At 52.1% G+C, this 20,479-nt stretch overlaps 1 protein-coding gene and 1 pseudogene across 1 annotated transcript; both read right to left on the bottom strand.

The window, feature by feature from the left end:
* Positions 1 to 2,708: 2,708 nt before the first annotated feature.
* Positions 2,709 to 11,687, bottom strand: LOC149500661 (uncharacterized; annotated as a pseudogene).
* Positions 11,688 to 18,398: 6,711 nt separating this feature from the next.
* LOC114247911 (uncharacterized) lies at positions 18,399 to 20,131 on the bottom strand. Its single transcript, XM_028180995.2, has one exon. It carries the CDS (start codon positions 20,085 to 20,087, stop codon positions 19,065 to 19,067), a length of 1,023 nt encoding a protein of 340 aa, XP_028036796.2. The 5' UTR covers positions 20,088 to 20,131; the 3' UTR covers positions 18,399 to 19,064.
* Positions 20,132 to 20,479: the final 348 nt, after the last annotated feature.

A 20,479-nucleotide genomic window follows, 5' to 3' on the forward strand; every position in this document is an offset into this window, starting at 1 on the left:
AAACATTACTGCATTTTTTTTTATTGCTTAGATGGGTGGACGAGCTCACAGCCCACCTGGTGTTAAGTGGTTACTGGAGCCCATAGACATCCACAACGTAAATGCGCCACCCACCTTGAGATACAAGTTCTAAAGTTTCCCGTATAGTTACAACGGCTGCCCCACCCTTCAAACCGAAACGCATTACTGCTTCACGGCAGAAATAGGCAGGGTGGTGGTACCCACCCGCGCGGACTCACAAGAGGTCCTACCACCAGTAATTACGCAAATTATAATTTTGCGGGTTTCATTTTTATTACACGATGTTATTCCTTCACCGTGGAAGTCAATCGTGAACATTTGTTGAGTACGTATTTCATTAGAAAAATTGGTACCCGCCTGCGGGATTCGAACGCCGGTGCATCGCTCAACACGAATGCACCGGACGTCTTATCCGTTAGGCCACGACGACATATTATTCATATTAGCTTTTACCATCGTTCTGACTATTGGATCACTAAAGTTGACATCCTCGTATGATGCATTTGATGATTGTGTAGTGGCCCGTGTAGCGGGAGATATGGGGTTGTCCCGGCGTGTTCCATAAAAATCCCAAAATAAGGATAAGATGTCCGGTGCATTCGTGTTGAGCGATGCAACGGTGTTCGAATCTCAGGCGGGTACCAATTTTTCTAATGAAATACGTACTCAACCAATGTTCACGATTGACTTCTACGGTGTAGGAATAACATCGTGTAATAAAAATCAAACCCGCAAAATTATAATTTGCGTAATTACTGGTGATAGGACCTCTTGTGAGTCCGCACGGGTAGGTACCACCACCCCGCCTATTTCCGCCGTGAAGCAGTAATGCGTTTCGGTTTGAAGGGTGGGGCAGCCGTTGTAATTATACTGAGACCTTGGAACTTATATCTCAGGGTGGGTGGCGCATTTACGTTATAGATGTCTATGGGCTCCGGCAACCACTAAACACCAGATGGGCTGTGTTTTTAAATCATAAAAAAATCAATTTAACTGTTTTTTAATTTTTAAATAAAGTATTACTAATTGAATAAAAACTGTCTGATGAACTCATCTTTGATTAATACTTGACTATTAAATGTTATTGCCTTTTATTTATTTCACTTTTACACTAAACACAATATTGCAAATTACCCGAGCACAACAATGAACAATGGTGGAGAATTTCAGGTGCGTGAGAGCAGATGTAGAAAGTAACGCCCATGCGCACTTTTCAATATCCAGGGAGGAAAAGTTAGACTTTCTTCCCTGTACAGCGGGACGAAAACCGAACTTTCGGCGTAGGTAGCAGAAAAAATGTGTTTTTCTTTGCTGCAACTTCGAACTGACTAAAACCTCCTGTTGCTCAACAACCAACGTCCGAACCTCACATGAGACAGAACTCATTAAGAGGCAAAGGGAGGAAACTGAAGCGTTTAGTGCGGAGCACATCTCTCCCATCACCCTCCCCCTCGGGATACCGGACCGACGGTCGTCGGCGCCACGACCACCAGCCCTCTCGGTCGGCAGACTGTCCGAAGCCCGCCTAGATGGCGCCGGTTAGATTGGGTTACCCTACGGAATACCCCGCTGGACCAGAACCAGCGTGGGTCGACGATAGCCGGTCTTCCATCACCCGGATGCTCTTGCGTAAAACGCGTACAGAGCAGCTTGCACGTCGTCTTCTTAGGCCCCCCTCGCCGGTCCCATACCGACATGTGAGGGGGACACGAAACACTTGAGGGCCAGGGCTTGGGCGAGATCCGCCTCCCTGGCCCCCGCTCGACGGCGGCGGGCTTGTGCGTCTCTCACGCGCCCCGCCGCCTCCTTCTACGAGATGGTGCACTCGCAGAAGTCGAGCATCGCCTTCCACGACTCGTCGTCGTCAGTGTCATTGTCAGTGTACAATACAATTCCTTGATCTAGTAATCCATCGATCAGTTCAATTACAACAGTTTCAGCGACCCCAGTTGTAGAATTTTGATGTTTGCCACTGTATATCATCATGTTTCAGGTATACCCTTTATTCAAACATAATTTGAATACTTCCATCCCATATTTATGACGTTAGGGATATATTACCGGAACAAAAGGCGACCTCTCCAGGGTACGAGGCTTTCATCAATGCATATTCTTTGTCCTGGAGTTTACGGTTGTTGAAAATTGTCGATAAATTTATTGATATGATATTATGATAGTTTGAATAAACGATCATCGTTTGGGGCTTCTGCATTATTAGAAAAAAATTCTAACTAGAGGAAGTCCATATAGTTCATTTTTCCGCTAGTAATCACGGATAGCAGGAAGCTTTATTAGACCCATCCATCCCATGAGCGCTAAGAATCTCATTATTTCTTCCTTATTTGTTGGGGCCCTGGCATGATGTAATTCCCTTTTACAAGTTATTGTGTTGCATATAAATTTGTTACATCAACTATTATGGTAGTAAATATGTCATCTGTCAGAAATAATTCAAAATAATCAAGAGGCTCAGCGTCTGCCAAAATTCCTCATGCCACTAGAATATTCACCTGTAAAGTACCATGCCCAGTATGGAGCTGAAAGTCAGCAGTGCCATGCAATGCCCAAATTGCAGCTCTATGTCATATGATAACTTTTTAACAGGATTTACATGATATCTAGATTTATTGTCATATAAAGCACTTCAAAAGATATTGAACATTAAACATGATAACTTCCTACTGGTTTTTTATACATTTTATCGTTTACAGACAGCAATTCGGAGTACGTTGGTGCCTCATGGCCATTTCTATTATGTGAGAAGCATCTGGCCGATCTTGAATTGTAGGATTGAAAGCTATTAATTACTGCAGCTGCAATTTTAAAATCATTCATTAAATGCGCGTGAGCTCTATTAAAAAACTTCTAGCGATATTTCGCTATTTCGACAACCCATCGACATAAAGTTACTAATCGACTTTTATTCGCTTGAACAGTTGTTAACTGGTGTTCTCCCTAATTTAATGACTCAGGCTTCTGCACATTATAATTGCAGGCCTCCAACAGTGGGATTGTATCTCTGAACCCTCGGTCGAGTATAAATACATCTCCCCCTCTGTAAAACGTTCGCATGGGCCCATTTTCATCACTGAATAAATCTTTCATAATTTCGGCATCCGTCTGAGTGGCAGTATATGGACCTATCATCAATAATATGCCTCTCTGTACACACACAAAGAAATGGTTTGACCAGCTTCAAATATTTATGTAAACTATAAGTTTCCTTTTGGTAAAAATAATTGGAACCCTTTTTAATATATATGTAAGTGCCATCACATATTGTGATTGCAGATCTTGTTTCATCTGAGTCATTTGGATGGCCAAAAAAAGCATTTGGAATACTAAGATTTCTTCTTATGATATCTTGTCTAGTAAGATTTTGCAACCCAATATGCAATGACACACAATGTTCATGTGCCTCTCCGTTGTTGATCGTCGAGGTATATTAAATAAAGAAGACAACCTCCCCTGTCCTCATTTTAATTAAAAAGGTAGCCAAAGCAGTTTTTGGTGATGGTACCTGATTAAATAAAGATAACTCATTAAGAGGAGAGAGATTTCTCTTGTCGATAGAAGACAAGAGGAAGAAGAGTACGTAGGAAAATTCAGATTAGGCTAAAGGAACCCTAGAGGCAAAGCACTTGCAAATTACCACGGGCAGCAAAAATTGTATACTATGAATACTTACTTCCAGAAAAAAGGTTGTGGACGTGGAGAAGGAGTCCAGATGGGAAAACTAAAAATCAAACCGACTACATACTGAGTAACAATAGATGTAATTCAGGATGTTGATGTTTTAAACATGGCAGGTGCGGGAAGTGATCGTAGGATTTTAAGAACCCGCATAAGATTGGAGTTAAAACTCGAATGCAGAAAGCTTATTGAGTCCAACCGAAATACTATAGCCCACATTCCCCAGTTAGATTATCTTAAAAAGCAACTTATTCAAAACCTTAAAAACGACCTGAAGTCTGAAGACGTAAATAGCATAAATGAGCACATCGTAGTTTCTATACAAAATGCAGTTAAACAAGTTAGAACTAAAACGCCTAAGGCAAACAATACACCTGCCTTTAACGATATTGAAAAACCTATCCAAGAACGTGCAGAGATACTAAAAACGCCTGACCAGATAGGAATTGGAACAATAAATAGTAGTTTTAAACACCCTAATACAGCTGAATAATAAAGCTGAGGGAGAAGCAAAACAAACTGATCCTAGAAACAATTGGAAACCATAGAGGGCCAAAAGTTTTTCACCGTATACAATCGTCCCCAGGCAGTGGCCTTCGTAGATTATGAAAAGGTTTTTAACACAGTCGAGCACTGGGCGGTAGTAAATTCTCTTCAGAGACTACAGATTCTTTGGATACATTAAAAACTATGACAATTCCTAAATTTATAAAATTAAACATTTTCAAAAGCAAATTGCCAACATCCTGGTGTAATGATATTTGTGATCAAATAGTCATTTCTTATGTTTTAAGATTATATGAAATGTACAATAGAGAATTATAAAACTATAAAAGAAAGGATGAACAGAAAAAATAACAATAGCAGAGCAGAAAAAAATGTTTGGTATTATAATCTAACTAATACTTTCAATAAAACAACACCAATTAGTAAAATTTGGAATTTACTCGTACTTAAAATGTTTAAAGGTGTTAAAACTGGCAATAAATAGGTCATATAGAGATGAAATCATTTCCTCATTTTTGGATAACTTAACAGATAATACTCGTAGTAATTTAAGGGAGACTAGTAACTTGAATATTTATTTTAATTTAAACAATGACAATGAAAATTGAAAATTTTTACTTAAACATGGTCAGAATTTACAATAATCAGTTTACAATCTAGACGTAATACAACACCTGGTATGGATGACTATTGATTAAAATCTGGATGAATCGCATCAAAAATTATTTCTAGAATTTGCTAGCTCATATAGAGCAATTTATTTCATGTCTTGGCAAAATTTTTGAAACAATGTTAAATTTCGTCCTGATTGGTATGTTGAAGCTAATCACATCATTCCGGATGTCCAGTGTTATTAGAAACCGTCCCGTGATTGGTCGCCTTTATAGGTATCACGTGTTCGTGTCAAAAAAATCGTGTCGTGAAATAAAGAAAACAAAATGAAACCGATGAATTAAGTACTTAGTGTAAGTACTTAATGCAAACAATTTCCTGATTTGTAGATAGAAAAACACACATTCTAATCTCTGGAATACTATCAGATACAATTGTTCCCGATATCGGAAGAATAGCATTTCGTGGTATCCAGTCATTTATGATTCCACAGGAAGTACTGAGTCTGTATAATTCATTCTTCTTCTTCTGTATAACTTTACCGATCACATTCTTCCTATCTAAAGGGCCTCTATCTACTTTAGGAACTTTGACTAACACAGTAGTATCAATATCGACATCTTTGAACTTCTTGGATGATGCAGCTGTAATTTTTTCTGTTACTATTTTTAAATTTATGTGCGACTTTTGTCTTTTTCGCATAATGTTTATTTTGTTGAAGCATAGATTACAAATTAACTGCGAACTGTAGTCTTCATCTTCATTGGATACACGCCACATATTGCGTGCGTAACGTTTTTGCATTTCAGACATTTATGTGCTCCAGAAGATTCATTGTTACAAATGTGACAGAACAAAATATTAAGTTCCTCATTAATTATAGCATTCTCGTTTATTTTAGGCAGTGTATGAGTGTCATTTGAAGGGTGAATATCTGGAATGAAGATATCACTACCAATTTCAGGTACATATTCTTTGGTCTTTGAGTGCTTATATCGGATTTATTTATATATTTTATTCTTTTATTATCAGAAAGAATATCAAGGTCTTTTGAAAGGACGATTTCTTCTAGAATGTTGATTTTGTTGCAAATGATGAATTCTTTTTCTTGTTCGTTGGCCTGAGTCTTGTTGGTATCCAAATTTAGTTTATTTATTATACAAGTAATATCTCATTTATTACAGGGCTTTTTTCAGACTCGTTTGAAATGATGACCTGATCTGGTGAGATGTTATCAATTTCAGTTAAGGATGGCTTTTATGGGATGACATTATAGTTATTATCTTTAAAAAAATCTCAATAATTTCTCAATAAAAGTTCTCTTCAGTTTCTAATTTTAAAAAAATATGTTTTTAGATAAATAGGTGTAAGGAAGGCCACAACTTGGATCATCTCCTGTTGGGAATAACTGGGTTGATAAATAAATAACTTGAACTTGAATAAAAAATGCCTCACGTATATTATAGAAAAACACTTTACATACATGAACAGACGAAGTGACAAGACAAGAAAAAGTATAGCCAATATAATTGGTACAAAATCAGTACTGGCAACATAATAAATATGGGTGCGTTCTCATATTCCAACACTCTCTCCTGAACGCAAACCCATTTTACTTATAAAATACAAATGTTTTTCTAGCGTTACACCCTTTGTTAAATTATCAGCTATCATATTACAACCATTAATAAATAGAAATTTAACTTTACCCTTTAATATGTTTTCTCTAAGAAAGTGTAATCTAATATATATGTGCTTAGTCTTAGGTTTATAACAATCTGTTGACGCTAGTCTTATTATCACTATAAATAAATAACGCACTTGATTATCACTATAAATAAATAACGCACTGTCCAGGCCTTGGCCCAGTTCTTCTTGTAGTTGACGAAGCCACAAGGCCTCCTGGGTCGCCGACGCCATCGACATATACTCGGCCTCTGCTGTAGATAGGGCTACAGTCTGTTGCTTACAGGAACTCCAGGATATGCATGCAGTTTGATAGATAAAACTGTAACCTGTGCATGATCTCCTGTCTAATGGGTCACTTGCCCAATCTGCATCGCAATACCCAGTTATTGCTTTAGAGTCTTCTTTGACATAACATAACTTGAGATCCTTGGTGCCCTGAAGGTATCTCATGATCCTTTTAACTCCAAGCCAGTGTTGAACCCCTGGATTATTACAGAACTGACTCAATTTATTCACTGCAAATGTGATGTCAGGTCGTGTTACTTGTGCCAGATATATAAGACAACCAACTGCTTGCCTGGAAATTGCTGTTTTCATTTTCAGGTTTCTTATCAAGTTTTATATTTACCTCTATGGGAGTATGCACTGGTTTGCACTCAGACATGCCACACTCAGACAAGCCAAAGCGTTCTAAAATTAAATTGATATATTTCTCCTGGTCAATCATAATCACACCTTTTTTTTTTTTTTTTTTTTTTTTTTTTTTTTTTTTTTTTTTTTTTTTTTTTTTTTTTTTTTTTCGGGTAGAGGGCCGAACCTCCTACGAGGTCCCCGCGCAAAAGGGGCGCGCGGGGTATGTGAGACTCAACGATCTGCATGGTGTTGTGAGCAGACCGCGGGCCCAAGGATTTTAGAGCCCACCCACTAAACGACTCCCCTGCACTCTTACACCCGACGTCCGATCCCCTCCGAGGTCAGATCCCGGATGAGGTATGGGGGCTACCGCGGTCAACACTACAACCAGACGGCGCGGCTCACCCCAAGGACGCCCAGCCGACGGAGCCTTCGAGGCGAATCGAAGGCTCTGAAACGTCGGCCGTCTCGGTACGGCAGCCCGTCGGGCCGCCCAGACGGTGCCGCTGGTGTCCCGGAATATCCCGCTGGAACAGAACCAGCCTGCCGGGTCGGGACGCGATACACCGTCGACCGGTCGCTCTATTCACTCCACGGCAGCGCGCTAGAGTGCTGGTAGCGCGCCGCGCGGCCTCACCCCCTCAGATCGCCCCTTGACCTTCACCGGGGGGAGGCCGCTACCTACAGGGGCCGGGACGTGCGGGCGTATTCCCGCCTCCGGCCCCCGGCTCGACGGCGACGGATCGGTGCGGAAAGGGAAGAGCTCTCCCTCTCTCGCTCCGCCGCCTCCTTCTGCGAGATGGTGGACTCGCAGAAGTCGAGCATCGCCTTCCAGGACGCGTCGCTGCCGAGCATCGTAGCCACGACGCGCGGCAGCGAGAGGTCCTCTCCTATGACCGCGACGAGGGCAGCGCGTTGCTCGTCGAATCCAGAGCAACGAGTCAATGTATGTTCCGCTGTGTCTTCCTCGTCGCGGTCCGCGCAGTGGTGGCACTGCGCCGTCGGTTCCCTTCCGGCTATCTTAAAGAGGTACCGGCCAAAACACCCATGGCCGGTCAACATCTGCGTCAGCCGGAAGGTGAGGCATCCGCGGTCGCGGCCCACCCAGTCCGCGAGGACCGGACGGACCGCCTCGACGGTACGGAGGCCGGCCGACGGGTCCGCCAAGCGGCGAGACCACGCCTCCAGCACGGACCGCCGAGATTGGAGCCTCCGCGCTCGAACTACTCCTTCGCCGGGGCGCCCTTCCCCCCTAGAGCGAAGGTCGCAACGCCACCGGTAATCGGCAGCGAGCGCCTCCGCCTCCAGGTCCCAGGGTGGCGCCCCGGCGAGCAAGCACGCCGCCTCGAAGGAGACGGTGCGGTATCCTCGGATCGCCCTGACCGCGATCGCGCGCTGCGGACGTCGCAGCGCCGCGACGTTCTTGCGGGTCAGGGCGTGGCACCATACGGGAGCCCCGTATAGTGCCATCGACCGCACCACCCCCATGTAGAGGCGGCGCGCCACCTGATCGGGACCCCCGACGTTTGGAAGCAGCCGGCTCAAAGAGCCGGCCGTCGCCATCAGTCGAGGGCCCAACTTCGCAAAGTGAGCGCGGAAGTTCCACCGACCATCCAGTTCAAGGCCGAGGTACCGAAGACCGGTCACCCCGACCCCGACGCGGACGCCTCCGATCACGAGGTGGGCACCCAGAGGCGGCGCTCGTCCCGGCCCGTGAAACAACAGGGCCTGGGTTTTGTCGAGCGCCACCTCGAGTCCCAGCCGTCGGATCCTTGTGACGACGTGTGCCACGCCTGCGCACGCCAGACAGGCAGACTCCCGGTAGTCCCTCCCCGGAGCCACGACCAACGTGTCGTCGGCGTAACAAATTACGCTCAGCCCGGGGAGGGGACCCCGTACGACGCCCCGCAGGACCCAGTCGTAGCCGATGTTCCACAGCAGGGGGCCCAGGACAGACCCCTGCGGAAGATGCACTGGATCGACCTGCCCTCGAGGTAGGAGCCGATCAGTCGGCGGAGGTATGCGGGGACGCCGTGATACTCCAGCGCCCCCGCGATCACCGACCAGGGCAGGGTGTTGAAGGCGTTCCTTACATCTAAGAATAACGCCATCGCCACCCCGCCCCGGGATACGGCTTCGTCGGAGAGGGCACGCACGCGCAGAATTGCGTCTATCGTCGAGCGGCCCTCTGTCGAGCGGCCCTCTCTGAAGCCGTATTGTTCCGCCGAAAGATCGGGACCCGTCTCGGTCAGGTGCCGGACGATGCGGGCCGCGACGATCCTCTCGAGCATCTTGCCCGCTTCGTCCAGCAACACGATGGGGCGATAGCCCGCGGGTGAGTCCGCGGGGCGCCCGTCCTTCCGCAGAAGGACCAGTCTGCCCGTCTTCCATTTCGACGGGAACCGTCCCGACTCGAGGCACGCTTCGAAAAGCCCCCCGAGCCGGTCCCCTAGGGCCTCGAAGGCCAAGCTCCAGACCCGGCCGTGAACGCCGTCAGGGCCGGGGGCCGCGTCCTTCGCTCTCATTCTGGACACGGCCGCATGGATCTCCGCCCCCGTGATAGGGGGAGGGGGCTCCTCGGCAGCGGGAACGCTGGGGCGACGCGGAGGCGTGCCCCACGTGGCGTCTATCTGGGGGGGCTCAAAGTCCCCCCCCGTTGCTGGCGGGAAAAGCGCGGAAACTATTTCCCGCAGCTGCCGAGGCTGGAGCCGCTCGGTCACCGGGAGCGCCCACGGCTGCAGTTTCCTGCGAACCATCTTGTATGGGCGCCCCCAGGGATCTTCGTCGAGCGACTCCAGGAGAGTCTTCATGCTCTGCTTCTTGGCCTCGCCGATGGCCAGCTGCAGCGCCGTCTGCTTTTGACGACAGTCAGCGTGCAGCTGGGCCGCCGTCTCCGCGAACGCAGCGTCGTGACGACGGCGGCGGCGGTGGCGTGTGCTCCGGCGGCGCGCCCTCACGCACTCCTCGCGGAGTCTTGCGATCTCGGGCGACCACCAGAACGCACCCCCACGTGGTGCTCGGGGGCCGACCCGGGGCATGGCGGCATCACAAATGTTTGCCATGGTGCCCCGGAACCAGTCGACCTCCGCATCCACGTCCGCGAGCCGCGCGGGTTTTGGCGCCCACGCAGCAACAGCGGCCGCCTCCATCAGCAACTCCTTGTTCATCCGTTTCAAGGCCCACCTGGGGAACGAACGGGGCGCACCTTGCGGGAGCTCCTCCTCGCCGCGGGCGCCCACGGCTGACGACGACGACAAGGAGGAGGCGGAGAGCTCGAATCGGGCGTATCTGTGGTCCGAGAGCGTCTCCGCCCCCTCGAGTACGCGCCAGCCGCGGGTGCGGCGCACGGCGGACGGGGACGCGAACGTCACGTCCACGTGAGATTCCCCGTTCCACCGCACGCAAGTCGCGACCGTGCCTCTGTTTAGGAGACAGAGGCCGGTCGCGATCGCCCACTCCGAAAGGGCCCCGCCTCGCGAATCCGTGCGGGGGGAACCCCAAGCCGTACACTTGGCATTGAGGTCCCCCGCGACGATGACAGGGCGGGACCCGAGGCGGTGTAAAAGCGCCTCGAGCCCGCCCAGAAACCGCTCGAACTCGGCGAGGCTCCTGTTCGGAGAAAAGTACGCCCCGATCACGACGGTCCCGTCGATCCTAGCCGCGACGTACCCGGGTCCCCTGACCACCATATCCAAGGGGGGTAACGCCGCGGACTGTCGTAATATAATGGCCACGGAGCCGTCGACGTCCCCGATCCAGCAGTCCTGGTCGGTGGGGACGAAATACGGCTCCGCGGCGACAGCAACATCGATTGACCACTCCGCCATGGTGTGGACGAGGAGATCCTGTGCCCTGGCGGAGTGGTTCAAATTACATTGGAGGAAGCGATGGACGCAACCCATTACGGGGCTACGTCCATCGTTCCCTCGTCTGTCCCGCCCTGCGGCTCGTCTGGTGCCGCGGCGGGAACTGACTCGCCGGCTGCCCTTATTGCAGCCGGCCTCTCCTTCTTCTTTTTATTTTTCTTGCCGCCCCTCCTCGTTTTGGTAGAGGAGGGGGCGGACTTACACGCCGGGCCCCCGGCCCGGTGGTCGGCCTTCCTTTTAGCCGCGTCGCACAAGACGCAGTGCGGCGCGGCTGTGGTGCTGGAGGCTGCCTTGTGCCCCGGTTGGCCGCAGCGGAAACAAGCCGCTGCGGTCCACGGTCGAGGGGCACTTGGCGAGGCCGTGGCCGGTGCCGAAGCACCGAAGACAACGCCACGGCCTGCTCTCCTGCAGTTGCACGTGGGCCATCACCCAGCCCACGCGCAGTCTCCCTGGGCTATCTGAAGGCCGACCCTGTGGAGGGGTGGCCAGGAGGTTCGCCGTTGCAATGGGGCAACGCGCCCACGCCGTCCGGGTACCAGAGTAGGTTGCCCGGAGCTCCCCGACTTTGACGTCGGCGAGGGCGCAGTTGCCCTGCGACGCGATGGCCGAGGCGACCTCCTCCTTTGTGGCGCACTCGTCGAGGCCCGTGATTTTTACTTCTCCCATCTTCACGGGATCATAATCACACCTGCCTCACGGTTTCTTTTAACATTTATACCAATACATTGCTGAATCTCACCTAGGTCTTTCATACAGAACTCTAACATTAATTTTTCTTTGATTTCTATAACTGTATCTTTATCATTTGTAAAAATAAGAAAATCATCGACCCATACTGCAATATACCTAGTCAGGTCATAAATTCTGTCACATGTTTAATTTAAAATAATTGAAACAAGTTTATTCATTATGTAACCATTCATATACCAAAATGAACTTAACAAAACATAGATTCTTATGACACTAAAGCTTATTCAAAATGACCTCCATGATTTTGAATACAGGCCTTCAATCTGCGCGGCCAGTCGTCTATCGCAGCACGAACGAGGTCCATGTCAATATCGGCGGCTGCCTTAATCAAGGATGTCTTGAGTGACTCCAAATTGGGATGAGGCCTTGAGCACGCCTTTTCCTCCAAGTGTTGCCATATTTTGTAATCTAACGGATTCAAATCTGGACTGGAGGAGGGCCAGTCTTCGTGCCGGATGAAGTCCGGATGAAGTCGATTTCACGCGCCGCCAGCCAGTCTTGTGTGCTCTTCGCTCTATGAGCTGGCGCCGAATCTTGTTGGAATACCCAGTGCCTGTTATTGAACATGGTATGAGAAACAGGTTCCACAAGGTGTTTCAAGACTGTATTTTGATACACAACTGCATTCGTTTTTACACCTTTCTCACAAAAATGTACCTCTGTTAAGCCCCAATAAGAAGCTCCCAACCATACCATGAGCGAGGATGGAAAATGACCTCGTTGGACACGCGGAATACGGTTGCTCGCTTCTTCACTACTGTGTGCGTACACCTTATCATTTTGTTTGTTGTAGCTCTCTTCTACGGTAAAAATTTTTTCATCCGAAAAAAGAATTTCCCGATATTTTTTTCCCGCGTACCGCTTCAACAAAGCGCGGCATCACGAGCATTCAAACGATGTCCTGTTTTTCTTCGATATGCCCGAAGCCCTAAGTCTTCATTTAACACCCTTTTCGCCGTGGTTCTGCTTAACCCCATCTGAAGGGCCAACAGTTTCTGCTTACGTTTGGGATTTCTTTGAATTCGTGACTTCACAGCTTTTATCACTGCTGGAGTCCTAACAGACCGAGGGCGACCACTTCTTGACCTGTCATCTACACTAGAGTCTTCATTGTATCGTTTGATGGTACGATAAACGAATCTTTTGGTTATATTCAAAATTTTCAGTATGTTAATAATTTGAATTGGCGCGTAACCGCAACGATGCAACGCAATAACTGCAACACGGTCTTCTATAAGCGTCCACTCCATATTTAAAAATGAGTAAAATTCTAAAAGTATACATTTTTATTTTCATGAACAATTCGAAATTCGAACTCAATAAACTTTTTTGTGGCCAGCATTCTAAAAGAAAAGTTTTTACTGTGTGACAATACTTATGATCTGACTAGATATAACATCGGGGCCCTCTATTGTTTTGGACCTTAGCAGTATTCCTTTGACTGGCTACTTTCCTAGTGAAGAACGCTGTGCTTTCTGAGCATTGAACTTCCTGCAGGAGCTTCGTTTTAATGGAATCTGCGCTAATCTTTATTCCTGAACTCTCCAGACCCATTATCATTGGCTTATATGTTTCAGGTAAGCCAGCTAGCATGAGTGTACCGAGCCACTCAACATCAATCTCAAACTTTATATTCCTGAGTTTGTGAGCAGTTGACATGATCTTGTTCACATAGTCGTCTACGGTTCGTGAGCTGTCCAATGTAGTTGTGATGTGATCTCTTAACAAGGCTACTCTTCTGTACAACCCGCTGTCATCAAAAGCTTGTTGTAAACTGTCCCAGACTTCTTTACATGTATTTGCACTCTGTACATGCACGTAGTTGACAGGATCTAGTAGGAGTACCAGCTTAGACTTTGCCTTTACTTCTTTCTTTTCATCCTCGTTGGTTCCATAGACACAGTCCCATAGATCTTCTAGTTTAAAATAAGCCTCCACGGCGAATTTCCAACTCGCATAATTGTCTCGTCCTACGAGCCTGTCTATGTGAAAGGGAACAATCCCTTCATCAATCAAAGCCACAAGGCTAGTATTGGACATCTTTTTCATGTATTAACAGAGTTTTCAATAATGAGGTCTTCTTTGGAGTTAGAGCGGTACCTAACCTCTTAGAACACGCCGGCCGGTTTTTCTTTTTATAAGTTCACGGAGTTTTTCGACTGTTAGTTACTAATTTCAACCATTACAATCACCAACCACGCTCTGCTACCATGTTGGGAATAACTGGGTTGATAAATAAATAACTTGAACTTGAATAAAAAATGCCTCACGTATATTATAGAAAAACACTTTACATACATGAACAGACGAAGTGACAAGACAAGAAAAAGTATAGCCAATATAATTGGTACAAAATCAGTACTGGCAACATAATAAATATGGGTGCGTTCTCATATTCCAACAATAGGACATTGAACGATGTTCTCACAATTGTAGAAGGAAATGACGATTTTTATTTTAAATCGAGCGAAATAACATCCTGTAGACCATTTTGTAGAATTGTTATCCACCATCCAGGCCCGAATCATATTTTTCACATCGTTATTTGAGCGTTCTACACTCCCTTGGCTTTGTGGATGTCTGGGTCTTCCATTAACTATTTTACAAGCTGGCCATAAAGTTATTATTTCCTTTAACACCAATGTTGTAAACTCGTGCCCATTATCACTGCAGGATATACGGACAACTTTAAAAAATATATTTAGTATCTCAACTGCGACCTCTTTAGCTTCTTTGCTTGTTAGTGGTCATAAATAAAGAAAACTTCGTCAAATGATCTTGGTATTGAAGCAGCCATTTAAAAACTGGAAGTCTATAAGATCTACCTAACCCCTCCCATTAAAATCGTCTAAAATCAGTGGCAACAACTATTCCACTTATTGGATTTTTGGATAATTTTTTTGGAAAGACATGTTTTACATAGCTGTAGAAAAAGCGTTATGCCGAAAATTAGACGAATTACGACATAATAGACATCCAAGACCCGTAGCAATATGTGTATCAAGTATTCTTTGGAAATATTCACTGCTTGGAATTATTTGTACCATTGGATCTGAATGGGACTTTTTTTTCATTATTAATATTTTCTCATTACCAACAATTATAATATATTTTTAGCATAATGGTATTGCTTACCAGATGGCCCTTTTTTTTTTTTTTTTTTTCTTTCGGGTAGAGGGCCGAACCTCCTACGAGGTCCCCGCGCAAATGGGGCGCGCGGGGTATGTGAGACTCAACGGTCTGCATGGTGTTGTGAGCAGACCGCGGGCCCAAGGATTTTAGGACCCACCCACTAAACGACTCCCCTGCACTCTTACACCCGACGTCCGATCCCCTCCGAGGTCAGAACCCGGATGAGGTAGGGGGGCTACCGCGGTCAACACTACAACCAGACGGCGCGGCTCACCCCAAGGACGCCCAGCCGACGGAGCCTTCGAGGCGAATCGAAGGCTCTGAAACGTCGGCCGTCTCGGTACGGCAGCCCGTCGGGCCGCCCAGACGGTGCCGCTGGTGTCCCGGAATACCCCGCTGGACCAGAACCAGCCTGCCGGGTCGGGACGCGATACACCTCGACCGGTCGCTCTATTCATTCCACGGCAGCGCGCTAGAGTGCTGGTAGCGCGCCGCGCGGCCTCACCCCCTCAGGTCGCCCCTTGACCTTCACCGGGGGGAGGCCGCCACCTACAGGGGCCGGGACGTACGGGCGTATTCCCGCCTCCGGCCCCCGGCTCGACGGCGACGGATCGGTGCGGAAAGGGAAGAGCTCTCCCTCTCTCGCTCCGCCGCCTCCTTCTGCGAGATGGTGGACTCGCAGAAGTCGAGCATCGCCTTCCAGGACGCGTCGCTGCCGAGCATCGTAGCCACGACGCGCGGCAGCGAGAGGTCCTCTCCTATGACCGCGACGAGGGCGGCGCGTTGCTCGTCAAATCCAGAGCAACGCGCCAGCGTGTGTTCCGCTGTGTCTTCCTCGTCGCGGTCCGCGCAGTGGTGGCACTGCGCCGTCGGTTCCCTTCCGGCTATCTTATGCAAGTACCGGCCGAAACATCCGTGGCCGGTAAGCATTTGCGTCAGCCGGAAGGTGAGGCATCCGCGGTCGCGGCCCACCCAGTCCGCGAGAACCGGGCGGACCGCCTCGACGGTACGGAGGCCGGCCGACGGGTCCGCCAAGCGGCGAGACCACGCCTCCAGCAAGGACCGCCGAGATTGGAGCCTCCGCGCTCGAACTACTCCTTCGCCGGGGCGCCCTTCCCCCCTAGAGCGAAGGTCGCTACGCCACCGGTAATCGGCAGCGAGCGCCTCCGCCTCCAGGTCCCAGGGTGGCGCCCCGGCGAGCAAGCACGCCGCCTCGAAGGAGACGGTGCGGTATCCTCGGATCGCCCTGACCGCGATCGCGCGCTGCGGACGTCGCAGCGCCGCGACGTTCTTGCGGGTCAGGGCGTGGCACCATACGGGAGCCCCGTACAGTGCCATCGACCGCACCACCCCCATGTATAGGCGGCGCGCCGCCTCATCGGGACCCCCGACGTTAGGAAGAAGCCGGCTCAAAGAGCCGGCCGTCGCGATCAGCCGAGGGCCCAACAGGACAGACCCCTGCGGAACACCGCGCTCGACGGGGAAGCGGTAGACCGCCCCACCGTGTCCGACGCATACGATCGACCTGTCCTCGAGATAGGAGCCGATCAGCCGGCGGAGGTACGCGGGGACGCCGTGATACTCCAGCGCCCCCGCGATCACCGACCAGGGCAGGGTGTTGAATGCGTTCCTTATGTCCAAGGACACCGCCATTGCCACCCCGCCCCGGGTGACGGCCTCATCAGAGAGGGCACGCACGCGAAAATCGCGTCGATCGTTGAGCGGCCCTCTCTGAAGCCGTACTGCTCCGTCGAAAGATCGGGACCCGTCTCGGTCAGGTGCCGGACGATGCGGGCCGCGACGATCCTCTCGAGCATCTTGCCCGCTTCGTCCAGCAACACGATGGGGCGATAGCCCGCGGGTGAGTCCGCGGGGCGCCCGTCCTTCCGCAGAAGGACCAGTCTGCCCGTCTTTCATTTCGACGGGAACCCTCCCGACTCGAGGCACGCTTCGAAAAGCCCCCCGAGCCGGTCCCCTAGGGCCTCGAAGGCCAAGCTCCAGACCCGGCCGTGAACGCCGTCAGGGCCGGGGGCCGCGTCCTTCGCCCTCATTCTGGACACGGCCGCATGGATCTCCGCCCCCGTGATAGGGGGAGGGGGCTCCTCGGCAGCGGGAACGCTGGGGCGACTCGGCGGCGTGCCCCACGTGGCGTCCATCTGGGGGGGCTCAAAGTCCCCCCCCGCTGCCGGCGGGAAGAGTGCCGCAACAATTTCCCGCAGCTGCCGAGGCTGGAGCCGCTCGGTCACCGGGAGCGCCCACGGTTGCAGTTTCCTGCGAACCATCTTGTATGGGCGCCCCCAGGGATCTTCGTCGAGCGACTCCAGGAGAGTCTTCATGCTCTGTTTCTTGGCCTCGCCGATGGCCAGCTGCAACGCCGTCTGCTTTTGACGACAGTCAGCATGCAGCCGGGCCGCCGTCTCCGCGAACGTAGCGTCGCGACGACGGCGGCGGCGGTGGCGTGCGCTCCGGCGGCGCGCCCTCACGCACTCCTCGCGGAGTCTTGCGATCTCGGGCGACCACCAGAACGCACCCCCACGTGGCGCTCGGGGGCCGACCCGGGGCATGGCGGCATCACAAATGTTTGCCATGGTGCCCCGGAACCAGTCGACCTCCGCATCCACGTCCGCGAGCCGCGCGGGTTTTGGCGCCCACGCAGCAACTGCGGCCGCCTCCATTAGCAACTCCTTATCCATCCGTTTCAAGGCCCACCTGGGGAACGAACAGGGCGCACCTTGCGGGAGCTCCTCCTCACCGCGGGCGCCCGCGGCTGACGCCGAAGACGGCGACGACGACGACGACAAGGAGGAGGCGGAGAGCTCGAATCGAACGTATCTGTGGTCCAAGAGCGTCTCCGCCCCCTCGAGTACGCGCCAGCCGCGGGTTCGGCATGCGACGGACGGGGACGCGAACGTCACGTCCACATGAGACTGCCCGTTCCACCGCACGCAAGTCGCGACCGAACCTCTGTTTATGAGAAAGAGGCCGGTCGCGATCGCCCACTCCGAAAGGGCCTCGCCTCGCGTATCCGTGCGGGGGGAACCCCAAGCCGTGCACTTGGCATTGAAGTCCCCCGCGACAATGACAGGGCGGGACCCGAGGCGGTGTAAAAGCGCCTCGAGCCCGCCCAGAAACCGCTCGAATTCGGCGAGGCTCCTGTTCGGAGAAAAGTACGCCCCGATCACGACGGTCCCGTCGATCCTAGCCGCGACGTACCCGGGTCCCCTGGCCACCATATCCAAGGGGGGTAACGCCGCGGACTGTCTTAGTACGATGGCCACGGAGCCGTCGACGTCCCCCATCCAGCAGTCCTGGTCGGTGGGGACGAAGTACGGCTCCGCGGCGACAGCGACGTCGATTGACCACTCCGCCATGGTGTGGACGAGGAGATCCTGTGCCCTGGCGCAGTGGTTCAAATTACTTTGAAGGAAGCGATGGACGCAACCCATTACGGGGCTACGTCCATCGCTCCCTCGTCTCGACAACAGCCGCGGCGGGAACTGACTCGCCGGTTGCCATTATTGCAGCCGGCTCTCTCCTCTTTTTATTTTTCTTTCCGCCCCTCCTCGTTTTGGTAGAGGAGGGGGCGGATTTACACGCCGGGCCCCCGGCCCGGTGGTCGGCCTTCCTTTTGGCCGCGTCGCACAAGACGCAGTGCGGCGCGGCTGTGGTGCAGGAGGCTGCCTTGTGCCCCGGTTGGCCGCAGCGGAAACAAGCCGCTGCGGTCCACGGTCGAGGGGCACTTGGCGAGGCCGTGGCCGGTGCCGAAGCACCGAAGACAGCGCCACGGCCTGGCATCCTGCAGCTGCACGTGGGCCACTACCCAGCCCACGCGCAGCCTTCCTGGGCTGTCGGAAGGCCGCCCCTGTGGAGGGGTGGCCAGGAGGGTCGCCGTTGCAATCGGGCAACGCGCCCACGCCGTCCGGGTACCAGAGTAGGTTGCCCGGAGCTCCCCGACTTTGACGTCGGCGAGGGCGCAGTTGCCCTGCGACGCGATGGCCGCGGCGACCTCCTCCTTAGTTGCGCATTCGTCGAGGCCCGTGATTTTGACTTCTCCCATCTTCACGGGCCGCGCGATGCGCACCACCTCGGGGTCCGGCAGAATCTCCCTCAGCCGGGCCGCCAATTTTTCGGCCGCGGCGTTGGTGTTCGGGCCGGGGCACTCTATGAGACGGGCCCCGTTGGCCGTCTGCCGGACCCCTCCACGCCGAGGGCGTCCACATTCACGCCGCCGCGCGCCTGGGTCATCACCTCGTGGTAGGTGATGCCCTTTTCTTTGCCGGCCGGCAGCAGCTCCACTACCACTGCAGCCGACCGCGGGGCGCGCGGCCTCCTTCGTCCAGCCCGGCCCCTAGGCTCCGCTCGACCCTCTTGGCGGGGAGCGGTGGCCGCAGGGGCGGGCTTGGGGCGCGGCGCGGTAGGCGCCGCTACCTTTTTGGGCCCTCGCCGCACCACCGTCGTCCAGGCCTCATTCATGTTGGCCGGGGCGGGGGGCAGTGGGCGGGGCTGGGGGGTCGGTGCCGGTTTGGCGGCGTTGACGCCTCCCTTTTTTTTGTCCGGCTCCTGCCGGGCCCTGCCTTCGCAGGCTGAGGCGGAGCAGGAGCGGATACCCGGTTTCTTTGGGGGGGCAGATCTTGTTGCCCCCGCAGCTGCGGGTGTTGGTGCAGTCACAGCTGGAGTTCGCGCGGGTGTAGTTATTTTCCTACCGCTGTAAGTCTTAACAGCGGGTTGCACAGTCCTGCGGGGCGCTGGCACAGGCGCACTTCCCTTCGCCTCGTGAGCGAGGGGCGGCCTCGCACGCTCCACCCTGGAGCTGCGTGCTTCCTGTATGAGGACCTGCCGCCTCAGCTTCTCGACCTCAGTGAGGCTTTCCGCTTCGGGCGGAGGAGGGACAGGGGCCGAGCTGCGTTGCCGCTCTATAAGGTCGGCCACCATGGTCCTCAACTCGGCCATGTCGACGCGGAACTGTCCGTTCTCCGCCCGAAGTCGGCCATTTTCCTCCGCCAGTTGCTCAAGGCGGGCGTGCTGCAGGGCTACTTCTTGCCGCAAGCCTTCAGTCTCCGTGGTTGTGGTGCGGTTCACTACGTCCTGCAATCTCTCTTCAAGAGTGGCCGCTCCAGATTTTAGGGCCCGCACATAGTCGCCTTTCAGCCCTTTCGCCGATTTTTTGGCTATAGTGGCAACCATCTCTTTGACTATGTTGCACGCTCGGAGGGGGTCAGAAGGACCCACCTCCGTTAGGGAGCGCTCCAGTCGCTCGACCTCTCCTACCTCTGTCCCGTTCTGTGCCTTTCAGCAGGCGGCCCTGGACTGCGCCGAGGAGGCAGCGTCCAGTCCGCAAGACGACGGCTTGTCAAAATCAGTGGCGAGCGGCGTCGCAGCAGCCGCCGGCCCTTCCGCCAACGCCATGTACTTGGCGCTGGCAGGCTCTCCTTCCGACGAGTCGGACGGAGCGGAGGACGCCGGCTGTCGAGCCGACTTCCGCTTCCGCCGTGTCCGCTGTCGGGTTCTGTCCACAAACAGCGCTGGCGTCTCCCGCCCACTAGACGCGTCGCCCCTCGCGGAGCTCCGCGCCGAGT

The sequence above is a fragment of the Bombyx mandarina genome, chromosome 20 (genome assembly GCF_030267445.1).
Source record: "Bombyx mandarina strain Sakado chromosome 20, ASM3026744v2".
NCBI classification, from domain to species: domain Eukaryota; kingdom Metazoa; phylum Arthropoda; class Insecta; order Lepidoptera; family Bombycidae; genus Bombyx; species Bombyx mandarina.

What these genes read in the sequence shown, in the direction of transcription:
- LOC114247911 (XM_028180995.2), bottom strand. Translation starts at nt 20,087, where the DNA reads ATGGTTGCCACTATAGCCAAAAAATCGGCGAAAGGGCTGAAAGGCGAC.